Source organism: Tetrao urogallus (genome assembly GCF_951394365.1).
Source record: "Tetrao urogallus genome assembly, chromosome: 7".
Classification (NCBI taxonomy): domain Eukaryota; kingdom Metazoa; phylum Chordata; class Aves; order Galliformes; family Phasianidae; genus Tetrao; species Tetrao urogallus.
In genome coordinates, this window is record NC_136820.1 from 43,512,400 (window position 1) to 43,537,646 (window position 25,247).

Here is a 25,247-nt window from a genome sequence, read left to right on the forward strand (position 1 = left end):
TGCCACTTGACTCCTTTCCAGAGCTACTCCAGCACTCCCTGTAATTTTCGCAGAGGCTCTCCTGGAGCATCATAATGACACTTGCTGCCTTGTTGTGGTCAGTGCTACTTTCATCACCCATTTGCAATAAAGCTCATTATTTTGTGTTGTTTTCTTTTTTGGCCTACATTTGTCAGCACCTTGCTCTCCTAGCAGCAATTATTAGTTGAGGCATTTCTAGGAGAGGTTCCAGGAGGACTTCTCGTGGCAATGAAGTTTCACAAGTGGTGCTGCTGGACCTGCCCTGCCAGCCCTGCAGGGGTGGTGGGGACCCTCCAGCCTTTCAGGGGTGCCCAGATTTTAGATAACTACAGCCTGTACCCCCAAATGCTCACAGCAAGATGCTGGACTGCTACTAATGGTCAACATATAGCTTCATTTCTCAGGAACAGTTCTGCCCCATCCATCTGGGGACATGAAGAAACTTGAATGAGCAACGTTGTGCATTTGAGCATTGAAAATTAACCAGAGAACAAGGGTTTGTCATCAGACAATGAACTCAGCTCTCAGGGAGTCCCAGCCTGTGCTCTACCCTGGGAATCTCTCATCAGAGCCACTGCTGGGGGACAGTACCTGGACTACCAACACTGCTGTGTTAAATGAAGAATGGTTGGACCTCTGTTTGCTTTTCAGGCTTACAGACTGAAAGAAAACATTTTTGTTTTGTTCACAAGGAGCAAATCCAATAAAAACAGGCAGGTAATGAGAAGCGTTGTGCTCAGTGCAGTGAGCTGGGTCTTTTAGACTTAGATATCTTCATTGGTGTTAATTCAAAACATCCTCTTCCAATTCTATTTTTTTTTCCATAAATAAAGAAACTTATTAATCACCTTATATGTTTTATTTTTGTTTTGAATAAAATGATATAATTTTAATGAAGGGCAATCATTATACAAATACCTTTCATCTTGACAAAGCCACTTTCTGGTGAAGAACCATTTCCTTATTTATAGAGCCAGAACTGTGATTATCAGACATACTCACACAGCCTCTGAGTCCTAAATCTGAAAGCTGTAAAAATATAATTTATTTTATACACGCATGCTGCAGGTTTACTTCTCCAGCTCAGGAATGAGAATACAGAAGCTGGTTTCGCTTTTGTGGTCGAATAGGTCAGTGCAGATTTACCATTTTAAACATGTGCAGCCATAAATACCCAACAAAACAAATTGTCGCTGTTGCTCTGATCCAAACCTCAAATTAAAAACAAACACAAATTAGAAATCCCCTTTCGAAGTCTCATCTGTCTCAAGCAGCTGAAATATCATCTCGATGACAGAACTTCTCAGATAACAACAGCAGAATGTTTGGGCTTTTTGGAGTGTTTTAACTCAACCTCTTTGTTGTTTGTTTGGAGTATCTTCATACTTTGAGGCGTTTTTAAGTTTCTTACTCTGTGAGCCATGTGATTGCATGAGAATTTCAGATTATGCTGTGGTTTTATTTTTTCAAGCTGGCTTCCAGCCTTCAGCATTTGCAGAAATGATGGCGAGAAGGAGAACTTCAAATCTTTAAGACCTGGAGGCACAAATAAAAAAAATCCTTGGGCTTAACATGATCTTGTGTTTATTTCCTGGTAAAGTTTGCACAGTTGAAGTCGGCATCAGGAGACGAGCAAGAAGCAGCACAGTGGAACATTCCTACACTGCAATGCTGGGAGCTACGGAGAGCTGAGGAGCAGCCCTGTTCTGCCCATCCATGGGATTGCAGGGGCTGCCCTGCCAGGGGTTTCAGTAGGATGCTGTTGTTGAATATGGCAGAACCAGAAAAATGGCTCATGGCAACCAGGGTATGGGGTGCATGCACTGTGGAAATGGAATCACAGAATGGCTTGGGTTGGAAGGGACCTCAAAGACCATTGAGCTCCAGCCCCTCGCCGTGGGCTGGTTGCCAATCACCAGACCGGGCAGCCCAGGGCCCATCCAACCTGACCATGAGCACCTCGAGGGTGGGGCATCCATGGCTGGAACCTGACCATGGAAATGCAATCTGGTCTTTAATGCAGTGAAAACAAGAAGCCTTGCTGCTCTGTATTAAGAGGGAACCAACATGTGAAATGGCACATGCAGCAATGAGAAATTTAAACACATCTATCACGTTGGCTGTCTTGGCACGTGACTGCCCAGCAAGGGTAGAAACTCTGATTTGTAATAGGAAGAAAGGAGCAGAGATCTTGGCCTCGATATTGCACAAGAAAATAAAGTAAGTTTTAGATGGGAGAATGATCAAAGATTAAGAGTCAAAGAGAAAATGAGATATATAGCACCTGATTGATTGGGTCAGGATAATGCAGAGCAGTTCTTTGATACTGTAAGAGGTTTCATTTTATTTTTAGTCAGAACAATTGATCTAAGAAGTATTTGCAATGATGTTATATCAGTATATGCTGCCTAAGCCAGAGAAGATGGAAACAGAGAAGTGGAAGCTGCAGGCTCAGTGATGGGGGCTCACTGTGAAAATGGGAGGAGGAGACAAATGGATTTCCTCAGGCATTGATCCTCTCCCTGATCTATTTTAATACTCCTGGAGGAGACTGATACGTTTCCAATGCTGGGTTGGACAAGGTGAGTGATGCCATTGTCAATAACAATGACCAAAATGTTGATCAGGAAGAACGGGGTGATCTTGATTGAAATAATAGAAATGTTATGAAAGTGAATAGCAAGAAGTGCTGCTTGGGCACTTCACAAGGAAAAACAGCTATTCCTTTTACAGGCTGGAGGTAAGAGAGGAGAAATGAGCCCTAGACCTATTAACCACCCAGAAATAATTGCTGTGAATGTGACATGACCTTGCTGAAAGGTATAAAGATGCCAGGATGTATGGCGTGAGGTATTTCCAACAGAGATCAATGAAAGGCTTGGAAATAGTGCTTATATTTACAAAGGGAGGGATTTTTAAGTTTTTTGGTGCTCCTGGTGTTCAGGACTAGAGTGAATCCAATGAGAGAGAAGTAGGAAGAGGCACAGGGTGGTGCGAACTCTGGAAGATGTGGACTTAGAGTTGTCCCATCCATCATACATGTTAGCGCCATCCATCACACCGGTAGCACAAAAATAAGCACTCAGAAATTATTACATTCCCTCAGGTTCTATAGCTATCTCAGTAGCCAATGACTTGTTTATTCAAAACAGAGTTAATTTCTTCCCATATGCAACATCAGCCAGACTCAGGGTCGACGAGCTCAGTCTATGTGTGTAGAAGCACCAGCATGGGATGCCCACAGCTCAGCGTGGATGCCACAGCACCAGTAAACCACAGCAAAGCCCTGAAGGCCTGCAGTCCTCACCACGGGGCCTTGCTGTTTCAGGGTCATGGGTTCCAGGCTCAAACCCCCATCTCCACACCTGGATCCCACAGTCCTGGTCATGGAGGAGGGGAAAGACTGGAAGCCGAGCCCCAAAACCCAACCCCAGACTGCACTCAGTTCAGCTGGATGAGTTTCTCTCTAGTTAAGAATCTGTTTTTCTTTAACCCGCATACAATCACTGAATCAAAAACTTCCCCTTTCAGCTTCACTCTGGGAACAGAAAATAACAATTAACCTGATTCAGCTGTGAGTTAATTCATTTAATCTCCAGGTGCCCTTAGCCTTGAAATTAATACCCCTAAAACGCTGCTAAATAGCGCTCAGCTCTCTTCCTTTAATTATGTGCGTAATGAAGCTAATTTAAACAGCAACCAGCAGCCCGGAGACCCCACTGCGGTGCTGTGCCCCGTCCCGATGCCACCAGAGGACTTTTTTCAGGTTAGCCGCTCACCCAACCAGGGATGCTGGATGCTCGCCGGCCCCCGAGCACCACCTGCCGACACGATGCCTTAAAGCAGGCGGGGAACGTGCAGCTCTGCCCAGAGGGGGAACGGCGGTCTCGTTGCGGTCTGTGGGGGGTCGGTTCTCTCCTTCCCTGTGCTCCCACCAGACGTTGAGATAAAAGGATGTTTCATGCAATTGCTGCCCGGCAGACGTGGCCCTGTGAAAGTTCTGCTTGTGCCGCGGCTGGAATCACTCAGAAAACTTCTGGAGATGGGCTCAGGCTCTTTTTAGGATGGACAGGCCCATACTAATGATCCTTATGAGTCCCTTCCAGCCTGGGATATTCTATGATTTCATGATTCTGTGTTATCGTGGAGGAGAGCAGCGCAATGGGGCAGACAGTGCCAAGTGGTGAGAGACATCCCAGGGGCAGAATTGCTGCATCTGCAGTCATTGTGTTGTTAATGTTGGCTTGGGGATGGGCAAAGGTGTGGCTGATGGATGTGCATTGGGCTTAATTATGAGGCTGGGGAAGAAGAAAAGCTCTTGTGCCATCATGCTTGGCATTCTTGCAGCTAGGGCCAAAAATCGCCTCTCATACTGCATTGGCAGCAGTTATGCACACTGTCTCTCCCTCAGGCATGCTCTCCTTTAAGATATTCTCAGCAAAACAATGCAGCCTTAAAAATCCGAGGACTTTTGTGACGGCTCGCTTTCACATTGCTATGTGGGTTTTTAAAATTATTTTTGTTATGGATAATTTAATTCTTTTGGGCTGCATCCAAAGCAGTGTGGTCAGCAGGTGGAGGGAGGTGATCCTGCACCTCTGCTCTGTGCTGTGAGACCTCACCTGGTGCTCTGCATCCAGATGTGGAGTCCTCAGTACAGAACAGATGTGGACCTGTTGGGGCAAATCCAGAGGAGGACCACAGAAATGATCCAAGGGATGGAGAACCTCCCCTATGAGGACAGGCTGAGAGAGCTGGAGCTGTGCAGCCTGGAGAAGAGAAGGCTCAGGGGGGACCTGATGGAGGCTTTTCAGTATTTAAAGGGGGGCTGTAAGAAAGAAGGGGACAGACTCTTCAGCAGGATCTGTGGTGATAAGACAAAAGGAAATGGTTGTACGCTAAAAGAGGTGAGATTTAGACGGGATCTAAGGAAGAAGTTTTTACAGTCAGGGCAGTGAGGCACTGACACAAGCTGCTGAGAGGTGGTGGGTGCCCTATCCTTGCAAGTCAGGCTGAATGGGACTCTGAGCACCTAATGGAGCTGTAGGTGTCCTTGTTCACTGCAGGAGGTTGGAGTAGATGGCCTTTGGAGGTCCTTTCCAACTCAAACAGTTCTATGACCTTCATTCAGGAGGCCAAACCAACCATCTCCTAACTGAACACCACTTATTGCCAATGGGTTGGGTTGCCATCCTTACATTGCCAGCTCCAGGCTTCTGAGAACCCATGAAACCTGAATGCTAGGAATTTTAGATGACCTTAGAGGTCTTTTCCAACCTTAATGATTCTATGGTTCTAAACATTGTCCAGGACTGTTATATGGGAACTGCTGAATCACAGCCTGAACCTCTGATTGATCACCTGAGGCGAGCACTGAGTCAGGCATGGAGCACAGGTGAAGGCAGTTCAGCTGTGCTGCAGGAAGGGGAGGAGCCTGGCTGCACCTCTCCTAGACCCCATTTAAGAGCTGATTGCCAGGGGGAAAGGATCTCTTCTGGAGATATCTGCTGGGGAGTTTTGCAGTGAGCCCAGGGTGCAGGTATGCACTCTATTCTCCTTTGTATAGTAACCTGCTTAGCCAAACGCTCTGGCATATTCCATAATTATAACATCTGCACATTCACTGATTATACAGCTATATGCTGGCATTCTGGCCACCATCACCTTTTTCCTCTGCTTCTCAAAGGGATTTTTAGAACCTGAAGCTGGCATTTAGAACGTGAGCTGCTGGAGAGCTGGTGACCTGGACCATGTGTCACACAGCACTTGTGGCAGATGGAAGGACTGAAGTCCTTTCAATATTGGTTGATTTTGTGGAGTTGGCAACTTTTATACACTGGATTGTGTGTGTGTGTTGTTGTTCATTTGCTTCCTTCTTTGGGGGTAATTATAAGGAGTGATTTTTGGATAAAACAGTTATTCCTCTGCAGGATAAGTCACCCCATTTCATTGAACTGGAAGAGAGGGAAATGTGAGTGTGTGGAAGCTCCTAGTGATTCCTTACCTCTTCCCTTCCCCAGCAAAGAAGGAGGAGCAGCACCTTTCCCAGCAAATCATGGAGATGATTTTGTTGTTCTCCATACCACCACCTGCACAAAGCAGAAGGGGACGGGATGGCAGCTTGTGAAACTTGCAGGTCGACAGGCTGCACTTTGCAGCAGGTAACACACTGTTGATATCATCCTATTTGACTTTTCTACTCTGTTTTCTACTTTAGTTTTAGCATAGAGGTGGGGTTTGAAGACCCAAGAGGCAGGAGATCTCACTTGCACCACTATTTGGGTTGAGGAGGACAGGGATGTGTGCAGCAGTTCCCCTGTTAGAACATGCTGAGTCACTGTAGGACATCCCCACTTACATGAGAACCTTGGCACAGTATACTTGCAGTGGCTCAAAGCACAAAAAGGTGTTGGAAATGCTGCTGCCTTCCCCCCGTACAGCCCCTCCACCAGCAGCACTCAGTGTGAGAGCCCATTTCACCTCTTGGAGAGGAGGTAATTGTTTCTTGTCAGTTAGGCTCAATCACTGAGCTCTGGCCAGCTGGTGGTATATCACCACTTAGCCTCATTTACCACCATGATAGCCTTTCAGCTGCTCCGCATCGCACAAGTTCTCTGTCATTGTGCTCATAAATTCGCCTTAAAAAAAAATCATAAAAATTTATGAGGGAGGGGAAAAAAAATAAGGCATAAAACAGAGGCAGCTTAGAGAAAAGGTACTAAAATTTCCAGATGAAGATGAGGTTGTATACCCCCAGCTGTGTGAAGTGCAGTGATTGAGGGGCTGGCTGATGAGAGTTGATTGCCTTCCTCCTGCTCCTTGCCCCCATTAAGGGAGAAGTGCATCCTCCCTCTGGGTGCACTGATTAACAGCAGTGCAGAGGAGACCTGGGAACAAGAGCATCTTCTGTGCTTTGATGCTATCTGTGGGTTTTCCTGAGCCTTGTGAATGAAAATAAAGGGGGCTGTAAGAAAGAAGGGGATGGACTCTTTAGTAGACTGTTGTGACAAGACAAGGGGAAATGGTTGCAAACTAAAAGAAAGGAGACTTAAATTGGCTATCAGGAAGAAGTTGTTGTGGCAATGGTAGTGAAGCACTGGCACAGGCTGCCCATAGAGGTGGTGGATGCCCTGTCCCTGGAGATACCCCAGGTCAGGCTGGATGGGGTTCTGAGCATCTGATGGAGCTGTAGGTGTTCCTGTTCATTGCAGAGGAGTTGGACCAGATGGCCTTCAAAGGTCCCTTCCAGCTCAAAGAATTGTATGAAAACAAGCCCATTCTAGCAAACCTCAGAGCCTGAAGAGGTTGCAGGAATTGAAACTGGGAGGCATCGCTTAGCATAGAGGACAACATGTGGCAACATTTAGGATAGATTTACAAAGAAATTACTAGTTGGTTTAGAAAACCCAACCTATTGGGCCACCCTTTGATGGCTAAAATCCTTCTCGTAGAAGTACAGTCCTTTTATCAGTGATATCTTGAGAAGTGATCATGAAAATGCTCAGCTCTCAGTTCACTCCCAATGCAGGTCACACTGCCACAGAATGGTTTTTCCAGGCTAGTACCTTTACCCTTTCTTACCAGCTGAAGGCAGACCTTGCTGCTTGTGGGCACGGCGGTAATGGGCTGGCAGTGGGACTAGATGATCTTAGGGCTCTTTTCCAACCTTAATGATTCTATGACTCCCCAGTGATCTTTGTGAAACGATGAACGTGAATGGCAGAGTTGACACTCGAAACCAAGTAGCCGTGGTGCCATGTGATCAGTCACTTCTCACTGAACTGATATTGCCCAGGGGCTGCAGATGCTCTGTTCCTGGAGGTGTTCCAGCCCAAGGTTGGATGGGACTCAGGGCAACCTGGTTTAGTACCAGATCTGGAGGTTGGTGGCCCTGCCTATGGCAGGGGATTGGAACTTGATGATCCTTGGGGTCCCTTCCAACCCAAGCCATTCTAAGTACTTGTATGAAGATGTTTTCTGTATCTAAGGCCCTGGTATTTCAAAGGCAGAACATGGAGAGCAAAAAAAGTGAACAATCTCTGATTGCTGAACTATTAAACAATACATATATATATTCACTGGGGGGTTCCTTCCACTTAGGGCACAAGGGAGGGAGTTCATTTGGTTGCTTTGTATTTTGAAGTCCAGCACTAATTCTTCATATTACATGTATACAGAGGAGTGTCTCAGCTCTGGAACTGCCTGATCCACTGATCCTAAAAAGGTTTTTCTTCCTTCTTCACGGTTCACCAGATCTGCTGGTCAGCTATCTGCAATTAACTCACTGCTCTCTATTTCTTTCTCAGAGACTCCCAGCTTACAGCAGAAGTCTGTGCTTGTTCATACTGGAGTGGACGCTCTTGCACTCCACAAGATTTGACTCTCATCTATATTTTAATTCTCTAGCTCATCCAATTCCTGTATAGTGTTCCAATCCTCCTCCTCCTCACGTCAGCCCTCCCTCGTGCATCTCCCACGCTTGGTGAGCACGCTGCAACTCCTCGAGCCTCAATCATTACCAATTAATTAAGGTCAATCAAGACCCATTTTTTGCAACACTTCACACAGCATCCCAACATTTGATTTTAGAGGCTTGTTCGTTCCTCCCTTGGTCACTCCCTTTCCATTCCTCCCATAAGTAGTTTTCAACCCCATTGATTTCTTCTACCACTTTGCATTTATCAGCCTCAAGCTGAACATAGGGCTTTCCAGCCTTGGCACACACTGCTGTATATGTACTGCATACAGCTTCTGAAAAAATTACTAGTTCATTGGTGGGAGATTTTAACTCTAAAAGTAATGCAGACTGGTATGCCTGATCCCAACTGTGTTCTTAAGTAGAAAGGTTGTTTTCTGGCCTGTGCTGTACAACTGTTAATCCTGTTGTGCCCTGTGGTGCACAGTATAATTGATGGTGACCATATTGAGCTTCTTGGGAGCTCCTTTATGTCATAGAAATAAACAATATCTGAAAGCAGAAGGCTTTTATTGGACACGTCAGCATGGCTAAAAACAGTAGAGGAGCTTTTACACGCTTAAGCATTTCTCCTACATTCATGCTATGAGACCCTTATTAGCCTCAAGATCCTTTCAATGATTCACACAACCACAAGCCCAAGTGCAGGACCATCAGCTGTTTCTTCATCTGGGACACCTTTGCACAGCTCTGGAAGAACTCCATGCTACAGCACTGGTGCAGAAGTGGGGGCAGGGGGATGCTGACACAGTAAAACAATATGGTACGTATAGCTTTTTCTGGCAATGTGGAAGTTCAGGTAGCTGAACTAGGAGGAAGTTTTTCACACAGGATGGTGAGGCACTGGCACAGGTTGCCCAAGGAGGCTGTGGATGCCCCATCCCTGCAGGCATTCAAGGCCAGGCTGGATGTGGCTCTGGGCAGCCTGGTCTGCTGGTTGGCAACCCAGCAGGGGGTTGAAAGTGGATGAGCACTGTGGTCCTTTTCAACCCAGGCCATTCTATGACATCAAAAGACAACAAAGCAAACATGAAGAAGATAAAGTTTTATTCACATAGTGTTAGGTACAGTAAATATATTTGCACGTTGACACGTTAAACATGGAATTACAGGCAATAAGAAATTGCACGAGATCATTTTTGTGTTGCCACTTTTACATTCACTTAAATAAGTACGACAGAGATCTCTTATGCGAGTGGAGGGTTTGGTATAGCTCAGTTTTACATTCAAGACATAAAGCGTGCAGATGATGCTGTAGAAAACATGAGGCGGATGAACCCCAGGTGGAGTCAGAATGATACAGTCGGCTGATGGATTTATATTCTGAACTGCTAATCAACAAACTGCCATCCAGATTAGAGCGACACGCTCTGATTCTCAATACACCTAAATGTACACAGCATTTCAGACTTTACAGGTTAGGAAGGATCACATTCAGTAATAGTAATAGGAGGTAGAATTGTGTCAGCAGAGCTTGTATTACTAAGTGACAATAAAAAAGTGCTATTACTATCACTGAATTCAAGAACAGAACTCCTGAAAAAGCAAAAAGGATGAAAGAGTTGTTAATCCTGTTTCTCCTGGCTTGCATAAATGCTAGAGCATGTATAAAAACTCTGTAATTCTCCAACATCAGTAAAACTGCAAAGCAAAATTGTTGTTTGTCCAGAGATGTGGGATGGGCAGCATCTCCTAAGGTCTGACACCTGCAAATGAGGCCTCAACTTTAGGTACTGTAAGCAAGTCTGCAAAGAAAAATACAGGCTGCTATGCTTCTGCGTGGAGATTTAGGCTTCAGGTATCAAAAGAGCCACTGGTGAGAAGAAAACAGAATACTGCAAATGACTGAGTGCTATGCAGTTGGATGGGAGAAAGTCTGGAGGGAGAGGGATGAATGTGGAGTCAAAAGAGCAAGAACATAACAAGGATACAAATAGCCTCATGGGAATGGAAAAATGGGGGCAAATGAGATGGAAATGAGGTACAGCGCAGGGCAGAGGAAAAGAGCACCTGAAGAGAAAAGAAATTTGACTTATTCTAAGGGCACCTTGTATCAATAAAAATTATATTAGGTGACAGAGAAGATCAGCTGTGAATAAATTAGCATTAGCATCTCGTCTTTGGTGTATCTGTAAGTGAAAATGTGCATTCATTAGGAAATTAAGCAGTTGAAAAGTGTCAGTGCCTGGAAAAGAAATCCTGCAAAAAAAACCTCCTTTTCATTATTATATGCATGGAAATAAAACTCTTAAGGTTCCAAAGTCAGCCTGGCAGACGCTAGGAAAAAACACAGGGCATGTTAAAAACCATCAGATGTATGCAGAGAAAATTCTGAGCCACAGAATGAATGTAACATTAATACAGCAACGCTCTGTTCAAACTGTGATCTTCCAAGTAACTACGCACAGCATTTGCAATACAGCTCCTTTTAACTGTGCACAGGTTCCTGTACACAAATAGTCTTAATCTGTAACACGGATTGAAATTATTCAGAGGGTTAAAAAAAATGGCTTAACCTGAGCGCTGTTACATGAGAAAAGGAATGTAAACCTGTTGAAAACCTGTGTGCATACAAGGCCCATTTCCAGTTAGTCAGGAAAACGTGTCTGACCAAGAAGTGAGAAAGCCACACAGGCACCTAGAAGACCCACTGAGATTAGGTTTCCCTTTGAGGTTTTGTTTAGTGCAACAGGGACCGTACATTCCACCAAAGCAAGCAGAGAAATAGAAAAAGGACACTGTGTTGTAGTTAAAAACCAGAAACTAAACAACAAAAATAAAAACGAACCCTAAAAAAGCAGCATTACAAAGAACAAAATGATCCTTCCCAACCGTATGATACCGGAAGACGGTATACGTAAGGATCCAATATGAATCAGGTTTTGTACACAAGGCCCTTTGCTCATGTAGATAATAAATCATCTTCATGTTAAAAAAAAAAAAGCGGGTTACAAAAAAAACCCTTACATAAAAATCCTTAGGATTTCATACTAATTAAAGATCAAATACTTCCAGTACTATGGTTATGAATGAAGTAGTATTTGAGGTAGCACTGAAACAAAAGCCCCGTTTACCCTAAATGACCCGTTACCCTTTATAATACTGCTAACTTCCTGCAATCCATTCAGTATTTGTTTCCTTCACATTTTTTTCTCATCCAACACGCTGCTAAAAATCAAGAAGCACAAAAAATGATTTCAAAAAGGTTTGTCTGCATGAACAAAAACGTCTCTTGGACAGTGAGCGCGCAAAGCCAGCTTTCTACCTTTGGGCATCACAAGCCAGGGAACAACCACGATAGCAGGGGAAGGACAGAACAGCACAATACTACAAACAAATGTAGGAAATCCCTCCAGTAAGTCAAACAGGCAAAACCAATACATGAAACCCCCAGCCTCCCTCCGCCCTCTCAGCCCAAGTATAAGGGCATCACACCACACACACATACACACACACAGTTACTTCATGCAACTACAGAAGTGCATACAGTAACTGCCCTATGTAAAGCTAACCAGGTGATATCCTACGTTTTAAAATTCTCTGCACCAAGTGACAAGATTTTTCTCATGCCAAAGAGGTACATTATGTAAGGAAAAAAAAAAACTATGAAGGACCTCAAGGTGCACATGTTCTCACCTAGTTTTGTTAAAAAAAAAACAAACAAGCCTCATCTAAGCCCTTACAGAGGAAGACCAAACACTGAAGAACTAAAATGCTTCCTCTAATTGACACTGTAGTGGTTAGATGGCCTTTTTATTTTTTTTTTTTTGGGGGGGGGGGGGGAGGGAGGAGGAGGGAGAATATGAAGTGAATTCTCTGAATTAAACTGGGGACTAAATTCTGTATCTGAAGATACTCTGCACACAGGGTGCCAGCATTTACTCTTCTTACATCAACTCATAGGCTTTCTGGGGGGCTGAGAACCATCACCCTGTCTACATTTACTCTCCATCACTACTTGGAGAAAAACCATCAGCGTGGCAGTTTCTCTTAGCTGTGAAGATGCTACAGATCTGTCCTCCTCCCACCTAGCAGCAATTACACCCAGCTCTTCAAACACTCCAGTTGGTTTCACCATACAGTATGTGCCACAATCAGCTGCTAACATTGTGATGAAAACAAGTGTTACACGACCAACTTGAATTATGTGTAAAACAAGAACAGCCCAAACTTTGAGAACAGAATTACAAGGCAGACCTGTCTGTACTGGTACAGCAGAACCAAACAAACCTAGAAGCCCAGGCCTCAGTCTGACAGTGTATTCTATTTATTCTATTTCCCCTTAACAGATAGAGCTGTTTTTTAAACCCTTTTTTTTTTTTTAATGTATAACATTTTACTAAAATACCACAACACATGGCCAATCTTTTAGGCCAATTCTAAGCAGAATATGATTAGTCATGAAGTGAATTATTTGCCAGTGCTACAGTGTGACAGACGAAAACAAAGCAATAAAAAAAAAGTTGGCTCCATATAAGACCTACTGGAGTCGCCTATTAAAATCAATATAGAACTACTCTAATAAGAATGGTGGACAAATAATACACAGATCAGGGTATACGTATTGACTTACTAGCATCTTTATAAAAATTTGAAGATATACACGAAAACACATCAACATTTATGGAACCATATCCATTAAACTTAGATAAGACAACACAAAAATCTAACATAGCTAAGATGTGGTTGACTGTAAGCACTTCGAGTAACATTTTAATTCCAAAAGTTCAATATTTACATACTACATTAAACGCTTTGTTTGCATTTTGCATTGTATTTTGAATGCATGATCAAGAAAGAACAAGATAATGGTTGCAACAGATCTTCCACGAAAGTTAACTTAAGATGTTCAGATTTAACTATGTGCTGAAAGAGAACATGGAAATAACACGTTCATCTAGCTTTACCTCTACTTCCTCGGTGGTTTTTTGGGAGGAGACACAACAAAAAGAACTAGAAGAGATGCATCATTCAAACTGCTCACTTGCCAACAGATCAGTGTTAAGGAAGGATTTGAGAACTAACGAAACACAAACATTTTAACAAGAGACTCGCCTAATCGCTACTTTTGCTACTGAGTTTAAGATACTGGAAAGAAGTGGTGACAATAAGGGTGAGCGTGTGTATGTATGTGTATAATAAAATACATATAGACATACATACATGATGTTTACATATAGTTCTGATACTCAGCCACTGCAGTGAGCAGTTAAAATCACCAGCAATCTGCCCGCACTGTCTATGCACAAGCAATAACTGCAACCACCTTTAAAGACAACCCACCTCGTCGTTAAACAAGCGTAGTTAGCATCGCCTCCTACATTTAAATAGATCTGAGGCAATTCAAGTCTTTGTTCCAAAGCCACCCATTTTTGTAATTGTTTAAAAACATTAAAAAAAACCCCAAAACTCAACTGAAAAAAAATTCGTAACGCTTGTTTGGGTTGGCTGAACCTCAGCCTCTCTGGGATCGATTCAAAACCCAAAGCAGGAGCAAACTTCTACAAAGTTCTACGAACTTCTTTGACTTTTGAATCAAACCCATACCCTTCAGCTCCAAGAAACCCTCTAACCCCAACAACATTTGCTTATGACTGAACAGCTGATCAACTGCAGATGTTGCTACTGCTGAACTCAGCTGCTGGCCTGTCTGCCACTTGCACCTAACACAGATTTCCAGACACACGCTATTAATGCTCCATTCCTAGATGTCTTTCCGTTCTCCTCAGTACAGAGAAGTTGCTGTCTTAACAGTGGGGTGAATAACTGTTTAATGACTCGTTTTAAATATAAACATTTATTTAAAAACAAAAATAAAAATTACATAACCTGAGGAAGTAGCACAAAGGTCCCAGCGCTCATGGGAGTGAGGAGCTAAAGAGCACTTAGCAGGGCTGGTCACTGCAATCACCTGGCATTGGTCTTCAGTTGGCTTCCACCGGGTGCTTCCTACCTGTGACTCTGTCCTGGGCTTAGGTCTAACTGAAGCACTAACAGCACTGTATGCAGAGTAACTGTGCTGAACGTTAAGTGTTATGCATAAGAGGGGAACTGCACAAACAGGTACAAAATTAGCTTCTGTATGAATATTGTTCTGATGTTCTTGTGCCTCATCACTGCGTTGTAACTGGGCTAAAAGTATTCTTCACATTTTTTCACCAGTGCAATTAAAAGCACCACATTACTCTGTTACTTCAGTGAACAAAAAGCAGTTCTTACCTAGAGGACTAGGTGGTATTTATTACTCAATCATTAATTTTAGCAACTTCTACTCAATTCAAAGTTTGGACCAAAACTGTAAGAAAGCCAATTAGGTCTTAGTGACTTTGGTTACCATTTGATCTTAAGAAATATGTATCTATGCTACTATAAACTTGCTTAGTTCATCCTTCTCCTGTTTTGGACCCCACTCACAGTTGTTTAATTACATACCAATGGTGCTCTTCTGTGGTCGTTCAGATGACAAAAAATAAAAATAAAAAACCAAAACAACAAAACTTTGTAGGCTTAAGTCCCCCCATTCAATAGTAGGTGGAATGCTCAAGAGTATTCCTAAAACAAAGGGTGAAGCAAAAGCTCACAGTCTAAAAACTATGGAAATGTTCATTAAAAACTGCAATCCAATATAAAGATGACATTTTAAGAAGTTTATTCAGAAGTAACTGAAAAAAAGGTTCCTTTGGCAATACCATCTAAATGGTTCTAACCAAAAGGAAACATGGGTTTTGCTTTGAATAAAATATAAGCTCCTTAACGTTTGCACGTACTGTTGCGAACTGCCACGTTCACCAGCAGATTCACAATGTCCTTACAGTCTCGTATGCATTGGGAACAACACATCAAACCAAATCCTTTCAGTTAACGGGTTTCTTATGGTTCAGCATTAGTCACAAAGTAAATCTCAAGAGGAAAAAAAAAAACTAATCCAAATAAAGCATAAGGCAATTACGAAACACTAGCCGAAAAGAACTATTAGGAATACACCACTCTTCCTGTATAACTTTTTGGGTTCTTTTAGGTGAGCCACTAAATATTTCTTTTTTCCTTGTAGCTGGCAACATCATTAAAAACAATTTAGTTACAACTTGGAGTTAACTACCCCAGGATGCTACTGAATGGCAAAGATCCTTGTTTTTAAAAACCAAGGGAAAATACAGCAATGTTATTTCCTACACAGTGTTTTATGGAATAAGTGGAGTTGGAAGGAGAAAATGGGAAGTCTGTATTGGAATAGAAAATGCAGAGACAGACTTGACATATTTACAAAGATAGAAACTACAGTTTTCCAGTGTCACCTCCAAAGTTTCTCAGCATACTTCTATTCAATGAAGTAGACCACGTTTAAACCTATGCAAGAATACCTTCTACGCTCTTGGACATACAACGTAATCAATGTGTTTTGTTTAGAAAAGTGAGCTCTCATTCAAATACCTCACACTGAAGATAAGAGCAACCATTATCAAATATTCTTTGCTATGAAGAAAGTTTGTACATCTTTCGGTGTAAACGTTCTATCTCAAAGTCACTGTGGTCACAAAGTAGTATCTTGAAGAACAGTGTCTACCTGCACTGTAGCTTTTTGAGGAAAAAAACAAAACAAGACTGTAGCTCCATGTGGTTACAACAGAATCTGAAGAAACCAAACAGAAATTCCACCTCTGTAGATCCTCTCAAGTTCAGCTCTTCTCGAGGACACCTTGCTGCTCTCTGTAGTTCAACATGGCATTTAAAAGACTAAGCTGAAAGGTTTCAGAACCTGATAGTTTTGTCACTGTGTCCCGTGTCGCTCCACTGTATGTTTCTGGTAGTGTAAGTAATTCTCTCAGCAGACATCACTCAACTATCAGCGCCACGTTTATGTGGGACAGATCTATCATGTGCCTGTTAAAAGAAATTTAGATCTGGTAATCAAGCTTATTCTAGGTATAGAGATCAGACAAGAAGGTTCTACAACAGTCAGTAACAAGCAGATGCTTGAATGGATTAAGAGAAACATTGATCAGATGCAACAAATTTCACCTTTTGAAGGGAGTGAGCAAACCAAAGCCAGCTGTGCTTAATTACTTACCTGTGGAATTTCTGTTGAAATGCTAAAGCATGTGCTGGCTCCTTAAATTTTGCTATGGCTTTCCGTTGTTGAGGAAGCATCTGTAAACTCTGTAAGAAAAAAAAATCAAAATCTGTTTTTAATGAGCACTAAGAATTTCACTTAAAAAAACATCTTGCATGGAACCCACTGAAATTGTCACCCTTCTTTTCTTAGAACCTTTTATTGCTGTCCATGATATGGAAACAGACTTCTGAGATTCAGTCAGGACCCAGGTGAAGCTGTTTGAGCTCATGAATTAAGCCACTGTGCCAAATGGAAAATTCAATCACTTGTTTAGCAAGGACCACAACTCTTCGATCCGATCCACACCGATGAACCAAACCCCGCAGCCAAACTTTCCTCAACTGAATGAGAAGCATTAAACTGAGCAGAGCTTAACTTCACACCTAAGCACCTGGATTCATTCACTTGATCTGCTTTACTGGATCGAAACAGGGCAGAAACAGGAAAAAAAATGGTAGGAAAAAGTCATAGTTTTTCATCTCTGGATTGTATATCCTCACACTATTTCAATACAAATAGGTAGAGCTTTTGACAGACACTAATAACCTTGTGATGAGATGGCTTAGGGCACCAATTTCAACTCTTCCCAGTAGTGAGGAACCATGTCACACACAGCTACCTGAAAAAGTTCCTAAGATGCATGCCTCCCATACTGTGAAAGCAGCATTTTCCAACACAAAACAGATGTGGTATTGAGGCCTCCAAAACTACAGCAAGCCTAGGAGCAGAACTCAACGTTCACGCTTCCTACCACAGCAGGAAATGCAAAGGTGTCTCCTGAGAGTCCTGTGGTCTTTGTAATAATACAAACATAGAATCTCCTGAGTTTCTATGGAAGATAGCCATACAAAAGTAACAAATACCTTAATACCTTTAGATAAAGGGATGTTCCTTGGGAAACCATAATCAACCCCACTCTGATACATTCATCAGGAGTGCCACACTTTGAGATGTCTTTGTGAAATGATTTTTAATCCAACCAATGTGTTTCCTATTCATTCAATCTAATGCAGCTTTTTAAGGCCAGATGTCAAATGCCAGGATGAAATGTGCTACTAAGACTGCCTACTTACAATCTTTTTGAACATGTAAGACTCGAGTTGATAGCATGCTTATTTAGCAAAAGCTGTGGCATCCAATGGTCGTATTTCTCTATTTTCAGGTCAGGCAATGCAGCTTTAGGCTCTTTCTGCAACTTAATCTATCCGTAGATTTTGAAGGCATTAACTTTGGCAGTTCTTGCATCACCTTGTAATTAAAAGGAAACTCCCCCACAAAATCATAGAAGTTTAATACTTCCATCTTTCCTACAATTTTGAAGTGAAAGCAGAGGAAAAGTCAAGGAAATTATCTGCTTCAAATTTGAAATGACTAGAAAAGAGTGAGAAAGAAAACCTGAAAGAAATCAGGCCTCATAGACTAAACAATCAAGTAAAAAGGCAATGTTCTTTATTTGCTAGACTTATTGATAGCAAAAACAAAATGTCATCATATCTTTTTCTCAGATATATGATTCAGCAAATCTGTAAGGTTCAGGTGGTTAATTTGCACTGCATACCTTTTGGAAAGCTTGCTACAACAGAAAAGGTGCAGCTAAGTCACTGCAGTTTGTTGGTTGAAGCTAGCAGGAATAGAATTTATCTTTAAAAAATACTAAACAGATCTGATTTTTAATCAGGAAGCTCATTACAAAGGTAAGTACATTTTTACCAACGTGAATACTGTCAAGCTCAACAAAGCATCTAAAAAGGAACTTGGAAAACTCAGTTCTCCTACGAGTTATTTGCTGGAGTGGATGAAGGAAGCATTCAAGTTTGTATTTTCCTCTTTACAGATGTCCCTTATAATCTACAGAGCTGTAGTTAATATACATTCTCTTCATATCACTTAACAGGCTAGAATGCTAAGTTTTAAAAAATGTTTTCAGATGATTTTTCAATGGAAGCAGCAACCATTTCATTACCAATTCCCCCTTCATTCAGTTCCCCTGACAGTATTTTATATTTCAAAGCCCCAGTGTAAACTCCAACAATCATGATTTTCCCACATTCACCTGGTTAATGCATCCAGATGCAAACCACCTTAAGTGGCACAGATGGGCCTCCTCCAATTGGAAGAGCTGTCCAAAAAAATCTACGTTCATATACAGCTACATCTAAATTACCAGATCCAAATAGCAGACAGCTTTAATAAATATACTCAGCCTTCAAGAGACTCAAATTATAGTAGAGAAAATAGTGCAGAATAACTTTGTGTTTGTCTTGTTGAGGTATTAAAAAAAAATTTCATCTTGTTTTAGCAAGGAAGAAATTAGACAATTACTAAGCTAATTTACTTGGACTCTATGAACACCATAGCTTGCAATACCAGCACAATACCTTTGCTGACAACGTTTAATATCTCAACACGGGACACGATCAACGTCGTGTTCTCAAACAAATTATTACCTATCTTACCTTGCATTCATACCTGCTCACAGAAGTCTCTTGAGAAGGTCTGCTGTCATTTTGAGACAATACAGACTTCCTTACGTTGCAGCTTAAAGCCTGAACTTTACGCTTACATGGTTAAAGGAACAACAGTGCTGATTGTCAGGCACAGAACAAGTCAGTACAATTTTGCTGGAGTGTGTAGGTCCTGACCTGCTGCTATCCTGAGCCTGAACAGATGGGCTATCGGCCGGGAATACAAACAAGTGTTCCACTTCAGTGGCAACCTGAAATAAAATAGCTGCATATTCATCTTAGTGGATGATTTCTGTCTCCTTGAATTCTGGATGATACCTAGCTTAGATCTTGCACTTAAGTGATGCTAACAGCAATATTCTGATGAAACTGATTTAGTCTGTTACCTGCAGAATTTTATACCTCAAAGGTGGTTTTTTTCAAGGCATTACCTTTATAGACTTACTCCGTAAGTTTTTCCTAGATGCTAGGAAAATACATACAAAATTAATTAATTCTGAATATCTTAATCAAACTACCTTATTAGTTTAAAAGCCAGTTTTTTGTCACCCTTCTGAAATAATTTGGCAGCCATTCCTTGCAGTGATCAAGTCAGTATTTCCAGCATTCATATCTTCAGGATAGCCTGACTGCTCACACATTCATTACAAGGTCATCTTGAAATAACCTCCTGGAAAGCTGTTCACCACACAGACCACCCACTGTATTGTAGCCAGATTACTTGTAAAGAAAGCTCTAGAAGTTTCCAAAATTCCTGGTACTACTGTGTAAGATATTTCATTAACTTGTATAAGTATTTATCATTTGTAAATACATTAAGTATAATCTTAGCCATTGCAGAGCAAGTATGAAAACAGATGCTCATCTGTTTTCAGTCTGATTGTTGCTTCCCACAAAGTACCTGATTTATATTTCCAGCAGAATATTGCATATCACGAGAGATTTAAATGTTCATGATTTCTTTTCATAATGCTCATCTAATTCTGGAGAAGATTTTACAGCAACTTGAAGAGAATTATGTATGATTCTATAGATAACTAAATCAACTAAACTAAGATTTGTACATTTTTAACTATAGATCTTGTTTGCTTTTGAAGCTAAAATGACCTTCAGTTGAAATTACTCCACGTTCAGAGAAGAGTTTTTCTATTTAATAGCTAATTTCATGAACAGAAATGACATGATTTTAAAGGAAGTGGTTAAATCTAATTTTTGGGCTATCAGCCTCAATGGCTGCTCAACGATCTGCCTAAAGCATTAAACTGAGGACGTTCCTCCTACAAATTTCCATAGGAGCAGCCCTGAAGTGAAAGAGCTGCAATGGCAGCAGGCTGGAGAAACCACTGTCAATGTAAGGGCAGAAAAAAAATCATAATAAAAAATAATTCTCCAGCAGCTGACAGCTAGTGGGAACCACAAATTGTTTTCATCCCAAAGAAAATATTTCTACTTGACAATATTTAATGCAGGCAACATTTGCAAAGTTCTACATTGCTCAGACAAGGTTCTATATGTCATTTGAACCAATGATGCCAACTGGTCTTACTGCAAGTCCCTGCAAAAATATCATTCATTTGGAAGAAGTGCCAGCTGTCCAACAGCATGACATTCCCAAAAATGTCTCAAGTAGGCTGCAGTGGGCTAAGGATCTAGGACCATTAAACAGGTCTTCATATGCTCCTACTGACATATTTTCAAATATCTAGCATAAAAATAAACCTCTCCCTTATGTTCTCCCTTACAACGTTAAAGCATGAGTCTGTATTTCCCAGTGTACATCATGCTTCCCTTGGTCTGAATTCAGTATTATTTCATTAACTACTGATTTTGCAGTGTGCCAAAGGTCAGTCAGGGAAAGCTGGGGAAGGGCCAGCCACACACCACTGCCTTTGGAGATGCACTGCTTCTACCAAGAGTTACTTCTCTGACCATATAATGCAGGGACACTGAAATTTCCTCAACAGGAGATTTCAGATTTGTCACACTGCACTCCACAACAACCTCTTTCTACGAGCAGTTCCTAAAACGAAGTATCACAATCCTTCCAACCATCACAGCTCTGAAAAAAACAACTTAATTCACATTTTCTCTTTAAGTTGACTCAGTCAGACATCAGAGAATGAAAACCCCTGCCCGGATCCACTCAGGTGTAAAGGATTGACAATGCAATAACTACTAGGGGATTTCAAATGACTTGTTAGTTTACAGATTAGGGCATCCAGATCTACTATGTGGCTCTTACTGCAGACCAGCCCGAGATCAAGGTGAGATCAGAGGCATTCTATGTATTTTCTCATTTGACTCTGGTGTAGTAAAAGAGAAATTACATCCTGACACAGTCTCAGTATTAAAAAAGTAAAAATGTGTAGGGCCAGGAAGGAGTATTTTATGAAAAAGATTTTGGAAGCACACAGCTCATATTGATCTTGATTATCTCCTTTTGCTGTTTCTTTAGACACTGTCACTGGAAGATACAGATCTTGAGTAGGATGGAAAATGAAATAGTTGCAAACAGCCAGAATTTCATGAACACTCAATGCTTTTGATTGAGAGCTTGCCTACAGCTTTTTTAAAAAACACGTTAAATTTAACAACTCTAAAGCATCAGAAGCACTGACATGATCTACAACTGAACTGTTAGCAGTTACTCAAGAATGAACATTATAAAATGACCATTTCATCTACAGATATTTCTTTAGACCTACACACTGGTCTCAAATTCCTCCTTTGCACACGTTTTATTCTTAAACCTATTCTTTTCCAGTATTCAGAAAAATAATACTCAAACAAGCTGTATGATAACAGCAGCACAATAATCTCACAATAACGAGATGAGCAACAGGGATGATCTATGGTCAAGATGAAGACGAGCTTCTCTAGCTCACACACTGCTCTACAGCTGAACTGGACAGGCTCATTGTGGAGTTGCTCTTTTCTCCCCCAGCCCAAGGACACGGCAGGACTGACCATGCCTTCTTCCACAGTCAATGGAGAGAGACTCAGCAGCAACAGCTGAAAATGTTTTTTTGTCTTTTTTTTTTTTTTTACAGGCATGAAGAACAAACAGGTCACCAGAGCAGTGCTGTGCACCCCATGAGCTGTGTCACATGGAGAAGAACCCTGCTGATGCTGGAAGAGCACTCATGTTCTGGGCGCACTCATCTACATGTGCTTGTCATTTCCATTACTAAGCCTTTTACCCTTAAAGATAAACTCAGCTTTGCATACAGCATTGGTGCAGATACCTGTCTTTCCTCTAACTGAGCGCTAGGTAGCACTATCACTCTAAGAAAGCAAAGAGAAGCACATCAACAAGGAAAATGTTTTCCCTTTCTGTGACCAGAAAAGCAATAACTACATACATTATCAGAGTAAAACACATAGTTGTAAAAGCATTCAAAATACAACTACAATCACAGCATTCTAATCACCTCTGATACACAACAGCAGCTCCCCACTCCACTATTAATTGCTCTTAAGACATCAAAATTTATGATCTTCATAAAGCAATACTGGGAATTTGCACTGATACTTCATGCTTGGAAGCATCTGATGAAAGAAAATTTAAGACAATCATGGAACAACTGCACAGGATGATTACTTTAGTGTCTAAAGAAGAATAAGGATGCAGAAAAGGACCACTTCTCCCCTGTATACCTCACTATCCACACTTGTAAAATAAGTCTCAAAAAAATTGAAAAATTTCTGGACTTCTCAAAGTCTGACTTGAAGTGCAGAATTATCAGCCTCCAGAATAATTAGCTAATTCAGCCACCTCTTTCAAGTACTACTTCTATATACACAGTGAGGTGAAAGTTGATGATTTAGAACTTACTAAAGGTACAGCTGACACGACTGCAAGAACACAAGTTCTGTTACAGAAACACATATATCAGATCCCACTGGGAAATTACTTAATTTATTTCCCATAAACATACCCTCCTAAACTGGTCTGTGACACTGCATTTAGAAACCACCGTTTGCAGTCTGCTAAAAAAATATAGCAAGTACTGAAAACATTCCTCAGTACATCTCAACTGCTTCTCTCAATTCTGAATGCTTCCTAGCAGGATTTCTATTAATCTCCTCCTAATATTCTCATGCAAGATTTAGCAAGTAAATACTGACTAAACGTGTTTTGGAACTGTATGAATAATTTCCTCAAGTACTACAGAACATGAAGGGACAAAGTATTTTGTGAGAGTACTTTTGCCTTCACAAACAAATTAAACCTCTCTGAATTGACGACATAAATAATTCAGCTTTATTCCATTTACTAAATTGGGAAAAAGTGAGACAGAGCGTACATCTCTAGGAAAGCACTGTGTTCTACAGCAGAGAGATAATCTTATTCATAAACAAGTCTCTGAGCAACTGAATAGTTTCAATTAATGCATTGCATTTGTCTGAAAATGTTGATCCTGTCAAAACAAGCACCCAAAATGGAAAAATTGGAGTTAAAAAAAACACTGTAATCGTCTGTATGTTTCATTATCCACTGAGTGATACTTTTGAATGTACCAAAAAGGCAGAAATGGCCTCATAAGCCCTTCAGTGTTTTGAAAGCCTCATGGTCTTGCTTAAAGTCAGTTTTACTGACGTGACACTTCAGGAACCTTTGCAGCAGATACACCTCCTTATATATGTCATAACCTTGCTTACAAAACCCTCCCCTTCGAACCAGAATGTGTTTTCATTTGAAAAAGCAGATAGTGCTAAATGGTGCAACACCCGAAATGAGTAGCCTTCATTAAATACTGTTACCCTAGGACTGCAACAACACGAATCATAGAGTGTAGGTGCAAGCCAACAATAACAACAGCAACAGAATATTTGTTCTTACATAATTTGGCTTTAACAAAACCCCACAGAATGGACGTGCTCATGTTATATATAGAAACAATGGAGGCAGTACAAGAACTCCAAAATGAAGGAGAATCTTTTGCAGCAGGAGTGTGACGGTTAGCAAAATTCCACTGTACCTCCTCTGCTGCAATATAATCATGTGCTTGTCTTTGCTATCAGGTGTTGTGTGTGTGTGTGTGTGGAGGGGGGGTGCCTTCAAACACGAATTACCAATAAACACACATTGTATTTAGTGTCAGGGAATTAATTGAGCTTTCCAGAATGAAAGACTTTTGGCACAAAAATTATAAACCAAGGTTGACCTACCTGAATGGGTCCCACTGACATCAGCAGGTTTTTCAGTTGGACATCAGTAGTTGATGAAGAAAGCCCTTCAACTGACACAATACAGGGCTGAGGTTTGCACTCCACCACTCGCAGGTTCTGTTTATTTGGCATCAAGCGTCCTCGGCCCATCTGGCCTGCTACTCCTCTGCCTCTCCCATGCATAATGACCTGCCAACAACAAAAGTAACAGTATTTTGATTTACTTACCCAGTGTTTCTGTTAACTACGCTTGACAGATGATGTGAAAGTTAGCAATTTACTTAAAAACTTGATTCATGTACACGTCGACTTAAAACAGCTTGTTGCTGTTAGCTTATTTGAAAGGTCACATATTAACACATCCATCCATGCCTTATACAAACCTAATTTAGAGGGACAGAGAGTTAGAGATACTAAGGCTAAAAGCCTCAGCTTTAGCATAATTAGCCAGACAGTAAGAGTCCCACACCAAAATACATATGCTGTACATCAGTAAGATTTAAGGATTGCTCCCACATTTTGAGTCTAGTCAACAAAAACAGCAATACCTCTTCTTCCTTTTCTCATCTCAGTCCAAAGATAAATTTCATGTACACACGAGACCAGCAAACTGCCCCAAGTGCTTCCAGTCTCTATTATACCAACCATTAGTCTGTTATCAGGATGGAGTACCTGTGTATAGCGAACAACTTTTTTTTTAAAGCTCCTTTTCCCCCAAATCCCATAGGATCTGGAACTACAGTATTTGCCAGAGCAGGAAACGTGCGACCATTCTTGTAAATTCAAGGTTGAATGGTTAGAGGGAGAAAAATTAACAAAGAAACAGTAACAAACATTCAACAATTAACATGTAACATTGAGTTAACACTCAACACTTCCTCTTTTGGAGCAGGATTCATGCTTGGAAAGCCTATCAAAGGTCAACAACTCTTCCTCTCTGCATCAGCAAGGAAATCTGATCCTTACACGAAGCAGGAAGGTTATGGTTTACAGTTCGACA

General features: G+C 41.3%; 1 protein-coding gene across 1 annotated transcript in view; it reads right to left on the reverse strand.

The window, feature by feature from the left end:
• Positions 1 to 16,329: 16,329 nt before the first annotated feature.
• Positions 16,330 to 25,247, reverse strand: part of RBM33 (RNA binding motif protein 33) — a gene marked incomplete at both ends in the record, with an annotated part of 89,155 nt that continues 80,237 nt past the window's right edge. The window contains 3 exons of the mRNA XM_079538145.1: positions 16,330 to 16,378; positions 16,566 to 16,654; positions 24,248 to 24,436. Coding sequence (XP_079394271.1) covers positions 16,330 to 16,378; positions 16,566 to 16,654; positions 24,248 to 24,436 — 327 coding nt within the window. The remainder of the gene's footprint in view (positions 16,379 to 16,565; positions 16,655 to 24,247; positions 24,437 to 25,247) is intronic.